Consider the following 14,134-nt stretch of genomic DNA (forward strand, 5'->3'; position numbering starts at 1 on the left):
TTCAATCCCTGAACAATACTAGCCAGAGACAGTCGCTCATTCACGCTCTTTGCTAGAGCCTTTCTCACATCTGAACACTTCGAGCCAACATGGAGGTTTCTGGAACAATATCTGCAAGTGGGTACCTGGTTACGGTAACGGATATAAGCCGTCTCGTTTTCCATGGACAGATATGATGGAATAGCTTTTTGTATTCGCATTCGGACGGTGCGATTTCCATTAGGAAGGCCTGGAAAATATTCGCGCCAAACATCGTCTTTGATTGATATGACCTCACCGAACGCGGCGAGATGCTTAGCGATGATATTGTTTGGCATGTGAGGTGGCAAGTCACAAATTTTGACTTCCACTCCACCATCCGCAACGTACATAGGAATTTCGTACTCGCCGCCATCAGTCTTGATGGAAAACTTGCGGTTGTTTTCGGCAACTAGCTGCTCTGCAAGAGCCGCTGACTCCATTTCGAGGTAGACATACGATTTTGCACTGCTGAGCTGTATGCTTTTGATTGAAGCCATTGTTATCTGGAGGGACTCGAAAACGAACTTGTGGATATCCGATATCGTCGGTCTCGTTGGAACCACGCTAAAGTCGATGATCATCGAATTTTTTCGATAATCAGGCACCGTGTCTTGTCTGGTTTCACTCCTGCAAACAAAAAAAAAAAAAAAAAAAAAAAAACGGGCCTACCGGACAGAGTCCGCTGGCTGTACACTTGTATTTATCTCTCAGCAGACGAAGTTTTACACGACTATCGCGCACGAAAGCTGGATGTATAATGACTCCGCAGAACTCTACGATCGAATAAAGTTCGCCGTAACACGAAGTTAACCATCTACAAAACGTTGATTAGACCGGTCGTCCTCTATGGGCACGAAACATGGACCCTACGTGCAGAGGACCAACGCGCCCTTGGAGTTTTCGAACGGAAGGTGTTGCGTACCATCTACGGCGGAGTGCAGATGGAAGACGGGACATGGAGAAGGCGAATGAACCACGAGCTGCATCAGCTGCTGGGAGAACCAACCATCGTTCATACCGCGAAAATCGGGAGGCTACGGTGGGCGGGTCACGTCATCAGGATGTCGGATAGCAACCCGACTAAAATGGATCTCGAGAGTCATCCGACCGGTACAAGAAGACGTGGAGCGCAGTGAGCTAGGTGGGTCGACCAAGTGGAGGACGATCTGCGGACCCTACGCAGAGTGCGGAACTGGAGACAAACATCCATGGACCAAGTGGAATGGAGGCGGATACTATGTACAGCAGAGGCCACCCCGGCCTTAGCCTGACCGGTAAGGTAAGTATCAAAACAAATTGTTAATATTTATATAAGTAACTAAACAAAATAAAATAAAAAATCTATCAATTTCAGTTTCCCCTAAGGAAGACACAAACCCCGTGTCGAAACGTCGGGTAACATGGCATCCAAATTGCAATGTGTTCCTACCAACATTCCTTCCCTTTTCCAAACAGAGTGCAAACACTGACCTCATTATTGCGCATACCATAAGTAAAATTTGGTGAACCATGTACTGGAAGATTGTGAATCGTGGAAGTTTGTTGATGGATGGGGAAAAAATGGAGATTATGAGGAGAACGATACAAGATTTTACCATGGCATATTTCTTTCCGAACAAAGAAGATCACCCACACAGACATTTTGTAGTTTTACTAATAAAATCATCAGCTTATATTTTAGTAATAACTTATAACACATCAATTACACAATTTTCATTTTTATTACATTTAGACTTTTCTTGTTTTTTTTTTGAGCTATATGAGATATTTTTTATTATAAGAATTTGTCCACGTTTTTCGTTTTTTTTTCCTTCTTCTTCTCCTTCTTCGTCTGGTTGCGTGTTGATGTTGTTGTTGTGTTTTGTTCTTTTGTTTTGATGTTTTTGTTGTTGCTGCTAATGTAAAGTTTTCCATTTTATTCTTTGCTGTTTTCCGTTTCCGAATCGTGGTGTGCATCAAGAAAAAACGATGATGCGGCGCCCGTTTACACACGTACACAGTTTACACAGTGACACAGTTTTAATTGTAGTGGCTGGTTGTAATTTTTGTTTTCCAATTTGGGATTGCTTCCGAGGAATCCATTCCAATTCGTTTTCTCGATTAAAGCGACTGTTAAAAATAGAATATACGACACTGTTGTATGCTTATGTTTGTTTTTTTTTTTGCTTGGTTTTGCATTCGACAATAAATTTCACACTCTTTTTCCACTTAATATGTTTGTTATTTGTTTTTTTCGTTTAGCTTACAGTTTCACATGGGTTTTCATCGATACTTTTTTGTTTGCTTGCATTCACTTTAGCGAACCTAGCCTAGCAAAATTACACAGCGATTTTCGCTCAGTGTTGGTGGTGATGATGGTGAAGGTGGTGGTGAGGAAGTTGCACGGCCTACTCTGCCGACATGATACAGTGTACCTGTTCCAGCTTGTAGGCTAGTCGCTGCTTCTGGGAGAATTCGTCCTCTTCCAGGGTGACCGTCAGTTGCTCGTTGTATTTCACTGCGTACTGATATAGCTCGTGCAGGGCGCAGTTCGTGTTGAATTCGGTCGTGTGCAGCTGGGAGTTTAGGAAAAAATGTTGAAATATGGTGCGGATAAATGAGAATTTGTCATGTGACATTTGGTCAAATGACATTTGATCAGATAACATTGGGGCAAACAAGTCATTTGTCGAAATGTCATTCAATGAAATGTCATTTGACCGAATGTCATTTGATCAAATGACATTTAATCAAATGTCATTTAGTCAAATGACATTTGCTCAAATGTTATTTGGTGAAATGACATTCGGTCAAATGACATTTAATAACATTTAGACAGGATCAAATGACATTTGATCAAACGACATTTTGTCATGTTCTCTTAGGCTTCGCAACGACACTTACCCTCGACTCCTCGGCTAGCATGGCGTTCATATCCTGATCCGATATGGCGGCCATCTCTCGAATGTCACTATAATATCGCTCCACCCACTCGCGGTACGATGGAATATCCTTAGCGTATAAAAGCTTAGAACTAGGTGAGTCTTTCCCTGTGGAAGAACAACAGAAGCATGGTGTTAGTACGATCGGCCTTGACCATTTCCTGATCCTGATCATCTTACCAAGCCTATGATCCGAGGTTGAACATGAGTCCATGAAGGTTTGAGCCACAACCGATAGGCAAGAATCCACTATGTTTGACTTATGGATGTCAAACACGAAGTTAGGATTTTTGATGAGATTCACCCAGAATCTGTAACGGGAAAGAATCGAGTTAGGGTTCGGAACTTCACAGAAAAATCACAGAATAGTTGACACCTACCGCAACGGTAAACTGTTGCTCTTCCAGGTGTGCACCACCTCCGGATCGGTGATGCCATGCAAGAGAGCCTGATCATCTAGGAAATCGAACATGTACTTTATTGCTAGTGGTAGTGCGGAACCTCGATGTGCGGTGCTGAAGATCGTCTCGAACAGGTCGTCAACGAACTTTTGAAGGGTGCCCTGCGAGGGAGAAAGAACAAAATTGATAATGTTATACATAATATCAGTGACAGCAGTAAGAGAATTCTTGAACAACTTGAATGCAGAAGTCTTTAGATTTATCAGGATTTTTGAAGATCTATTTTGGAAAGTTCTTTGAAATTCAAAGGAAATAACCTTATCCAAAACTCACTGAGACTTTAAAGAGTAATTGATCCAATTACTCTATTAAACTTAATTACATGGGAGGTTCAGAGGGAGCTTCAGGCTCAGATGGGTTTAAACAGATCAAAGATGTCCCAAGGGGGTCTCAGATGAGATTCAGGAAAGTTTCATGGGGTGTATAAAAGGGTTGCAGAGGGATTTCAGATGAATAGATGGGAAGGGTAAAAATGGAGAGTTTAAGGGAGAAGGAATACAAGAAGAGTTTCAAGAGCCGATAACACACGAAAGGGCAAAATGGGTCTACAGAAAATACCGAAGATTTAAGAAAATTTCAGTTAAGTTCCAGGACATATTCAGAAGGATTTCAGGGAGTAGAGACTTAAGGAGGATTCAAAGGGCTTTCAAAAGGGTTGCAGAGGGTTTTCGGAGAGGAACTGGTGAGGAGGAAAGGTGGGATATTTAAGGGGTGGAGGGGGGCTCAAAAGAGTGCAAGAGGGGTTTTACAAGAAGGTATAAGAGGTAAACCTTATTCAAAACTCACTGAGACCTTAGAGAGTCATTGACCTAATGACACATCAAACATAACTACTGGGGAGGTTCAAAGGAAATTTCAGGATCAGAGGGGTTTGAGCATATCAAAGATGTCCCAAGATGAGTTGCATGGGGTGTTCAGAAGGGTTACAGAGGGGTTTCAGAGGAGTTTCAGAGGAAGAGGGGGATGGAAGGAATGAAAGAGGAGTTTCTAGAGCCCTTTACACACGTAGTGACAGAGTGCATCTACAGAGGGCTACCGAAGATTTGACAGAGTTTCAAGGAAGATCAGTAGAGTGTTCGGAGGGATTCAGAAGCGTTTCAGGGAGCTGTCGAAGGAGTTAAATAGAGAGACGCAAGGAATGGAACAGGGAGGCTTTCAAATGGTGTTATAGTATTTTCAGGGGAAATTAGAGCAAGGAGGAAAGAAAGAAGGATTTCTAGCGATTTACAGCGGAAAGCCAAAGTGAGGTAAATGGGGCTTAGGGGGAGTTTCAGGAAACCTTCGCGGATGTTTTGAAGGGATTTCAGAGAAGTTTATGGGGGTAGAAGGCAATGGGAGTGCAAGGAGTGGAAGAAAAGCGCGAGTAAGGTTTCAAGGAGATTGGAAGGGCGAAGAGACAAAAGAAGTTTCAAGAGGATTTTAAGGTAGGCGGGTTTAGGGAAACGGTTTCCAAGATTTGAGAGTTGAAGAAGTGTGGGTGGCAAGTAGAGTTTCAGGAGTCAAAGGAGTTTAAAGGGAGTCAAGTGTTTCCACAAGGGCCTCGAAAATGTGTTATGTGAGTTTTGAAAGGGGTTCAGTGGTAGCTTTAGAGATGAGCGAGAGATTTGACATAAAGTCATTTGGCATAAGCTCGTTTGGCATAAAGACATTTAGTATAACGGTCATTTGGCATAGTCGAAATGCATCCTTTTTTGTTATGCCAAGTGTCCATTATGCCAAACGACTGAATGCCAAATGACAAACGCCCACTCCAGAGAGGTTTCAGCACGGTTTATGATAACTTTATCAGGTTTTTGGAATTCAGTAGGTAGAATGATCTTAGAAGTTTTCTTGGGATTCAGATGAGTTTCAGAACGTTTTAGAGGAGTTTCAGTGAGGTTTCAGAGGTCTGAAGGATGATTTCCGGGGCTTTCAAGGTGTATTCCAGAGGGTTCTAGACGGGAGAGAGTCATGTGTCATATAGTCATTTGGCATGAGATCGTTTGGCATAATTAATATTTGGCATAATCCAAATGCACCCTTCTTCATTATGTCAAGTGTCCATTATACCAAGTGAACTTATGCCAAACGGCCATATGCCAAGTGGCTTTATGCCAAATGACACAGACCCGTTCTAGAGAGACTCCAGGAGGTTTCAGGGGGCTTTCAGAAGAGTTGCAGAGGGATTTCAGCGAAGAAGCAGGGAGAGTGGTTGTTTAAGGGGTTTAAGGGGTGAAGTGGGAGTCAAAAGAGAGCTAGAGAGGTTTGACAAGGGGGCAGGGAGGGTTCAATCGGGTTTTAGTGGGTTTTCAGGGGAGTTTAAAGGGTAGTGCAAGGAGGGCTGGAGATTCAAGATAGAATTATGGGAAAGAAGCAAAAGGAATTTTAATGGGGGTTAAAAGGGACTAAAGAGAATTTAGGAGAATTTCATGAGGTTTGATTGGAGTTGTAGGGAACCCCTCGGGAATTTCCAGAGAGGATCCAGAAGAGTTTTGCTGGGAAAGAGACAATGGGAGTGCAAGGAGTGACAGGAAAGTGCGAGAAACGTTTCAGGGAGGCAAGAGGTGCCTCAGAAGAGAGGCAAGGGGAGTTTCAAGGGGGGTCAGGCAGGTGGTTTCCAAGAAAGTAACATAAGAGTTCAAGGAGAATGGGTATTAACTAGAATACTTGGGGTGTTTAAGGGGTGCCTAGGGAGGTTTCGAAATTTTGGGAGTTACGAAAAGGCATTCAGAGGGGAATTTGAAACGGTTTCAGGTGGGTTTCAGTAAGGTTTCTGCATGTTAAGAAAGTTTTAGGAAGGCCTAAGAGAGGTCTACAGAAGTTTCAAAAGAGTTTCAGGAAGATTCCAGAAAGATTTTAAGCGTGCTCAAGATGGTTTTATAGCGTTTCAACAAAGGTTACAAAGAAGTGTCATAAAAGATACAAAGATACGAGAAAGAGGAAATGCAGGGGTATTTAAGGGGTGCTAGCGGGCTCAAAAGAGAACAGGTAGTGTTCAAGTGGATTTTTAGGTGATTCCTAGGGGATTTGTATGGATGTAAGAGATGGATGAAGGATGATGGGTTCATAGGGAAGAGGCAAAGTGAATTTTAAAGGGGTTAAGTGGGGCCAAAAAGTGTTAATGTGGAGTTCCAGGCAACCTTCAGAGAGATTTCAGAGGGTTTACAGTGGAGTTTACGTGGGAAGAGGGTAATGATGTAAGAAGTGGAAGGATAGAGGGTTTCAGGGAGATAGCAAGAGATGTTTCTGAGGAACAGGCAACAATGTCAATGGCGGTTTATGGTAGGGGGTTTCAGAAAGCAGGTTTTCAGGAGAGTGGAATAGGGGTTCGAGGAAGGTGGAACAAGTAGAGTGAGCCTTGAGATTTCTATTGAACTGCGTATCTTTTGCTATTTAGATGTCCCCGTCCTCGTTATTTTCACCCAGCTATCCATTGCTACTGTTTCCCGCATAGCTTGATTATTGTTTGCCTCAGCGCTCAAATTATCTGTACGGAGGGAAAGCTAACCGTAGCATCTCCTTACCCGTTAACCAGGATGACTCCTCTCTGGAGCCACCATCATGATCAACTTCAGGATCATCGCTCTTCACGATGTCTGATAGAGCTAGCTTCACCGTAGGTCCTCTGAACCAGAGTTGTGTCATTTCTGGCTGGTTAATGTTGAACAAAACATCACTTCAAAAGACGAACTCAGTATTTTGATGGCATCGAATCACTCCAAAGTCACTCAAGCTAACTCTCATTCAAGACTGAGTCAATGATCCACATCCAACAGCAGCGACCATTCCTTACAGGGACAGTCTTCTCTGAGCGTCCACGAATCCACTGATGAGAATGGCACTGATACCATGTGTGGTATGAGCCATTAGCTCTAGTAACGCTTATACGTCACTTCTAGGGTGCTTTCCTATTTCATCACCATTCCTTTCTTATCTCAATCCCGTTTCTTATTTTCTTTTTAATTTTCAGGTTTATGATGAAATAGGCTCATATAGGCGGTTTTTAATTCATAAATGCCCCAATTAGATATCATCGTGCCTTTGGGGTCAGCCTGATACCAGAAACCTCACCCGTGAAGATGACATCCCATAATTCCTCTCTGGAGCCACCATCATGGTTGACTTCAGGAGCATCGCGGGTCTTCTGGTGTAGTGCGCACTAGCACTTACCATGCCCGTCCAACTCTTCCGGGAAAAGTCTTCTCTACAGGTCCACGAAACCACGATGACCCGCCGTTCCACCAATATTTAACCAGACCGCAAACCTTTAGGTCCTTCGTATCCGCAAACCTTTTAGTCAGGCGAGTAATAACCTCATCGCAAATCTAGAACTCATCGTACTCGATTGAGCCTTCAGGCCACTAGAGCTGCCCAACAGAATGTGGTTAAGCATGAGCGATTCTTGATCCACCTACCTCAGATAAACGTAGATTAGAAGCCTGGAATTACTGATAAATTCGGCTTCTACCGGGATTGTGTCTAGGGCTTCATCATCTGGCTTTTCTGGGGCGTCCACAACCTCTCCAATTGCTGTTTTCATCGACCGTAGAAGACAATCTGGGCGCCGCCCATGAAGTTCTCAGAGTCTACCAACGTTGGTTGGATCATTGAAGGAAACCCACTCCATTTTCATGGAGCCTGCGTGATTATCTATCAGCTCTGGCAGCATCATTTTGGATTGGATTGATGTTGCTGCAACTACGCCACTCGGAGATGATCGACAAAATTCCCAACTGTATGGCATCATGTGAAGTCGCCAGGGGAATCTCCGAGTATTTTGAGAATTTCTAGAATGTTCTGGAGAAGGTTTTAGAAAATTCTCAGAAGAGTTTCAGGGAGATTTTGGGAATTATCAAGGAGTAATTCAGGTGATTGTCGAGAGATACCAGGTAATTTCAGGAGGGTATCAGAGGGATTGCAGTGGGGTAATAGAAAGAGACCGAGAGAATTCAATAGGGTTTTCATGGATTTCCAAAGGACGTTTAAGGTTTGTGCAAGAGGTTGGATGTTTAAGATGTGAAGTGAAGGTCACAAGAGTGCTAGAAGGGTTTAGAAGGGATAGAGAGGGTTTAGTAGAGGCTTACAGATGAGTTTAAAGTGTTGTATAAGAACTTTCAAGAGTTCAAGGGGACGCAAGTAGAGTTGCAGGAGTGTTTAAGGATTACCTAGGGATGTTTCAAGGGAAATTAAGGACTCAATGGGGTTTCTACAATAGTTTATATTGTGAGTTTAATAAGACTTCCAGCGGTAACTTCGGCAGGTTTCAGTATGATTCATGGTGACTTCAGCAGGGTGATCTTAGAGGATTTATGGGATTTCAGGTGTGTTTTATGATCCTATAAAGCGGACTCAGAGAGAGTTTACAGAGGTCTCAAAAGAGTTTCAGGAATATTGCATGAACATTCCAGGGGTTTCAAGAAGTATTTCAGGTGGTTTTAGAGAGTGTACAGATGGTTTCAGAAGGGTTGCGAAAGTTTCAGAGATGAGGCAAGGAGGAGAAAAGATGGGATATTTAGGATAGAGAAATATTCGAAAGGACTTTGAAAGAGAAGAGGATGGATTTAATATAATTTTCAGGGGATAGTATAAGGTTGTGCAAGGAAAGAAAGAGGAAGGAGATTCAAGATGGATAAATATGGAAAAGGCAAAGTAAGTTTCAATGGGAGTTGAGTGGGGCTAGAGGGAGTATTAAATGGTTTCAGAACCATTAGTCTTCAGTGTGTTGTGTTGTGTTATGTTAGAAGGTGGCAATGAGAGTGCAGGAAGTATGTAGGAAAGGGAGACTGCAAATATTGCTTCAGGGGAAGAAGCAGAGGGAATTTCAAGGAGAGTTCAAGGTAGGGGACTGTGAAACTTAAAAGTTCAAGGATGATGGGTGGCAAGTAGAATTTCAGAGATGTTTAAGGAGATCGTATGGGGTTTTCCACAAACGTTTCGAGAGCTTGTTTGTTGGTTTGTGGGTCATTGATGATTTCAAAAAGGTTTCAGGAGAGCTTCAGGTAGGTTTTGGGGAAGGTTCCTAGTGGCTTCAGCAGAACAATATAAGATGGTTTTAGAAGATTCATATGTTCTTTTGGAAGTTTGAGGGGGCTTAATAATATCTCAGAGAAGCCTCAGAAGGATTTCAGGAACTGTTTCAAGGACTGTTTGAATGGATGATCCAGCGAGATTCCAGGTAGTTTCAAGAAAGGGTAATGAAGGAGAGAAGTCAATGGCGTTCAAAGTGATAAAAAAGTGTTTAGGGGAATCTTTGAAGAGCTTCAGTAAATTTTGAAAGGGTTTTCAGTGCATATCAAGAGAGTTTCAGAGATGTGTTTAATAACTTTGGAGGGCCTTAAGGTAGGTTTCAGTAGGGCGTTTGGCATGTTCAGCAGGGCAGGGTTCAGGAAGTTTTGAGGTTATCTGGGATGTGTCAGGGTATTTCAGGGGACTTTGGAGAGGTTTCAGAGAAGTCTCAGACGAGTTCCAGAAAGTTTTCAAATTCAAGGGGTTCAGAAGATTTGCAGAGAAGTGAAGTTTCAGTGAAAAGACGGGATGGGGAAAAGGTGGGATATTTAAGGAAAAGATATGGAAGTTGGTCTATGCAGTGCTAGAGTGGTTTTATAAGGGGACGGATAGGGTTTCATAGGAACTCAAAGGATTTTTAGGGGAGTTCATAGTGTTGTGCAAGCAGGAAAAGCAGGAGATGCAACATGGAAGGAAAGGGTAGTCAAAGGAAGGAGACAAAGTGAATTTCTAGAGTGGTTTCAAAAGCACTTAAAAAGGGGCGATGAGGATCCATGAGGGTTCCAAGAGTTTGCTTTGGGAGTTTAGTGATTTTTCGGAGGAGGATATCAGGTGGATTCTAGTAGGGTTCCCGAGGAGTTCAGGAGGTTTCAGTGGGGATTCAAAGAGGTTTCAGAGAAGTTTCAAGTTTTAAGATTCACGAAGATTCCAGGGAGTTTTCAAAGGCTTTCAAGTAATATGACAGAATGATTCAAGGTGATTCAAAAGATGGAAAGAAGGGGTACAAAAAGTGTTTGAGGGAGATTTTCAGGGCATCTTTTGATAGTTTAAGGAAATTAAGGAAAGGAGTCTTCAGGGGTGTTTCAGTCGATTTCCGAATTTCTTTTCAGAAGATTGGGAACAGGCAAAGTAGGTTTGAGAAATGGTTTCACGGGGGCGGGAGAGTGTCCAGAGAGTTTGAAACAGGTAGTGGGTGGTTTAAGCGAGGGTCTATGGAGGTGGGTTATTCAGGGGCCTGAAGGCAGACAAAGGCCAGCTTTCGAAGTATAAATAATGTTCAAGTACAGCCATTAGAGTTCTTAAATGATCCTTAGAACGTCATTGGACTAACACTTGATGAAATACATTTGTATGAGACGAAGCGAGTATGAACCTTTTCATAATACAGACATTACTAATCACGTCTGTAGATTCGACGACCTATACTGAAGAGTGTTCTTGGAGATCCTTAGTCAATTATTGAACCCACCACTTGATAGAGCTTGCATGCCTGAGGTTGGGTAAGTATGAACTTTATTCATAATGCTCATAGAGACCATAAGTTGCGCTGGTAGATGCGATGACCTATAACCAAGGGAGTTCTTGGAGACCCTTGGGAATTTAACTCACCACTTGACAAAACATTGTTTCATGGGACGGTGTAAGTATGAGCTGTATTCAGAATGCTTTAAATGGATTACTAGTTAGGATTGTAGATGCGATGATCTATACTAAAGGGAGCTTAATAAAAGGCTACAACACTAGCACGAACCTTTTTCATAATATGGCGATAGATCACTAACTATAAACCTTATTCAAAATCCTTCAAGATAAACCAGTAGATCTGAAGACCCCATGAGTTCAAGAAACCTTATCCTAGATTCACTCACCTTGGTGGCGAGCAGCCGGGTCAGGTAGATCTCCGAGACCATCTTGTTGACCCGTTCGCCCTCCTTGGAGCCGTCGCTGTCGTGGTGCTTGACCAGGTGCCAGTACTTGATGCTGTTCTCCTGCATGTCCACGTTCATGGGGCTGCCGGCCCGGCTGAACGGCGGCGACGGGGACACGTACTTCGATATGTTTAGTGTTTCGTATTTGTGGATTTTCTCCGAGTATTTGTCGCCCCCTATCAGGGTGATGTTGTAGATGGAGCTTTCCTTCGGCACCAGGCTGAGGCAGGCGCCGTCGTTTACCCTATAGTGATGCAGCGTGTTGAGCTTCTTCCACTCGCCATCAGTCTTGGAGGTAGAGTCCTCGTCGTAGAGGATCACGCGGCCCGAGCTTCCGGTGCGCCATTCGAGGTCCAGGTCTTCCTTCCGCGGTCGCTGACTCCACGGGATCGCCTTGTAGATCGTGTCCAAGCACTTCTCCTTCACCTGGCCGACACTGTCGCAGTCCAACACCTTCACCGGAATGTTCTCCGTATTGGTCGGAATCATTTCGATATTATTGCACAAAATTGGAGGTTGCGTTATGCTGGCGTACACCGTCAACACCTTGAACTCGATCATCTGCCGGATCAACTTTTCTTCGCTCAGCGAATACCTTGCTTCGTGCGTGATCGAGTCTACCGGACCCTTGTCGATCTGACCTTTGACCGCTCGGAACAACATGTAGAGGGGTTCTCCTGCGCATTCTTTCAAAAACTTGTACAACAGAAACGTGAACCATGCTGACAGCATCTTCTCCGCTACGGACTCCGTTCTTCGTAGAAGCAACTTGGGATGGCTCTTGCCATCTATACATTTCTCGATCAGCTCCGCCAGCAGTGTCTTCAGAATGTCCGTGCAGTATTCCAACTTGCTCTGCAGCGTCACCATGATAAGCGATGCAACGTTGACTCGTTCCCTCATCGAGAAGTACCGATTACTCTCCAGCGTCCGGATAAACAACAACAAAAAGGTTTTGTTCATAACCAACTGCCCAAATAGCCTCAATCCCTTCTCCTTCCGGAGAAGTTCTGGTTTCTCCCACTGCAGAACCACGTGATCGTCATGATTCGGGAACAGGATCTTCATTGCGTACGTCCTGTAGTCCAGGTATGGAATACCTCCGGAAGTGATGTCCCCTCCAAGATCCGTCATCTCGGTCTGCAGTTCGGCAAAGGCCTCCTTACATTCGGCCGCCACACGTAGTTCCAGAATGTCCATCTGCTCCTGCATGTTCTTCAGGACTCGATTGTTCTCACTGGTCTTCTTCTTGTACGCGATCACCAGCCCGATGAAGATCAGGAAGAAGATCACCGTACTGACGGCCACACCCCACGCCACAACCTTATTGTTGATGCTTGGCAGTATACTAGCTGAGGTATAACTCATTTGACCGACCTCGTACTCTAGCGCTCCTCCGATGATCACCTTCACGTTATACTTCTTGTTATCCGGGTTCATCGGCGGTCGGCAGGTTAGTTGGTGCCGCGACAACGACGTAATGTTACAAATGGCATTATCACCGATCCTAACAACGACGTCACTCTCCTTGCACGCTCGATCCAGATTCCGGCCGTTGATCGTCAGATACTCGCTGTTGAAGTGCTTCAGGTTCTCCTCGAACCGGAAGTACACCGGATTGGGATACAGTTCGAACTTACTGCCCAGCTTGGTGGAAAGATTCTGCACCGATTTCACTTCGTCCATGACGAAGCCGTACTCCAGCTGTAGTGGCTCGTCCGACTGGAAGGTATCGTCCTCCTGGAGATCGATTTCCGGTGACAGGCAGTGCATTTCCTTGTTCGAGACCGACTTGCACTCGTTCAGGAAGATCTGATTGCGATAGTACACGTAGATCCTCGGTTTCTCGATCGAGAAGAAGTTCTGGCCCATCACGTAGATTTTGATGCCTCCGGCTGGGATACCTGCGAGAAAAAGAAGATCGTTTTGATATGTCCGGTGATTCTGGAAACTCTTGGATACGAACCTCTAGCGATCCTCGTTTGCCCAGGGTCTCCGGATGTGACGTAGTCAATCGAAGGATTGGCCACGTACTCAAACAGATCCCCGTTGAACTCCCGAGCGCCGTTGTCGAACTCCATCCGCAGCTTAGCTTGCATCTGGTTGGACACTTCCGTTGTCTGACATGTAGCCTCATTTTCATCGGTACTGTTCACGAGAAAGAAGATCGTCAATTTACCAGGTCTTGAAATTCCGATAAAAAAACTTACCTTAAAATCTTACACGGATGCTGATCGAGGAACGCGTTCACCCGGCTGCCGGTGTTCAAGTCCTTGCCCACGATCTTGATGATCGTTCCGCCCGCGATCGGTCCGAACTTCGGTCCAAAGTCCGTAATCTCCGGATCGACAAATACGAAATCATACGTTGACTCACCCCTGAAATCTGAAATCTGCACCACAACCCGCCCCGATCGGTGACTCTTCACACCCGGTCCGTCGACCTTACAGACAATCTCCTTCGTCTGCACGTACAGCTCCCGGAACGGCATACAGTCGATTCCGGCGATCTTGATCCCCCCGTACACGTCCTCGAACTTCTTGCCCAGATTGATACCCCGAATGGTGATATTCGTTCCGCCTTCCCACGGTCCCGTCTTCGGGTCGAACGAGTGAATCTCCGGATTGGGACACGTCTGCTGGTTGTTCAACCAGTCCTTCTTCTCCTGACCTTCCACCTTGCCCGAAATGCCACAATGATCCTCTACCTCACACGTATTAGACGACGAACACCAACCACACTTATACTTGTCATCTAACGCCAAACAAACACCACAGCTATCGGCCATTTCCCTACAGCGATAAATTACGACTGGAAA

The 14,134-nt window shown here is 44.5% G+C and overlaps 1 protein-coding gene across 1 annotated transcript in view; it reads right to left on the minus strand.

Annotated features, from left to right (window-relative positions):
* Positions 1-1,657: 1,657 nt before the first annotated feature.
* LOC109424942 (plexin-A2) overlaps positions 1,658-14,134 on the minus strand; it is a 70,638-nt gene continuing 58,161 nt past the window's right edge. Inside the window, exons 4-10 of the mRNA XM_062851688.1 lie at positions 13,527-14,127; positions 13,283-13,464; positions 11,257-13,220; positions 3,323-3,504; positions 3,123-3,253; positions 2,905-3,050; positions 1,658-2,576 (exon numbers count right to left, since the gene is read on the minus strand). Coding sequence (XP_062707672.1) covers positions 2,409-2,576; positions 2,905-3,050; positions 3,123-3,253; positions 3,323-3,504; positions 11,257-13,220; positions 13,283-13,464; positions 13,527-14,127 — 3,374 coding nt within the window. The 3' untranslated portion in view covers positions 1,658-2,408. The remainder of the gene's footprint in view (positions 2,577-2,904; positions 3,051-3,122; positions 3,254-3,322; positions 3,505-11,256; positions 13,221-13,282; positions 13,465-13,526; positions 14,128-14,134) is intronic.

Source organism: Aedes albopictus, chromosome 1 (genome assembly GCF_035046485.1).
Source record: "Aedes albopictus strain Foshan chromosome 1, AalbF5, whole genome shotgun sequence".
NCBI classification, from domain to species: Eukaryota; Metazoa; Arthropoda; class Insecta; order Diptera; family Culicidae; genus Aedes; species Aedes albopictus.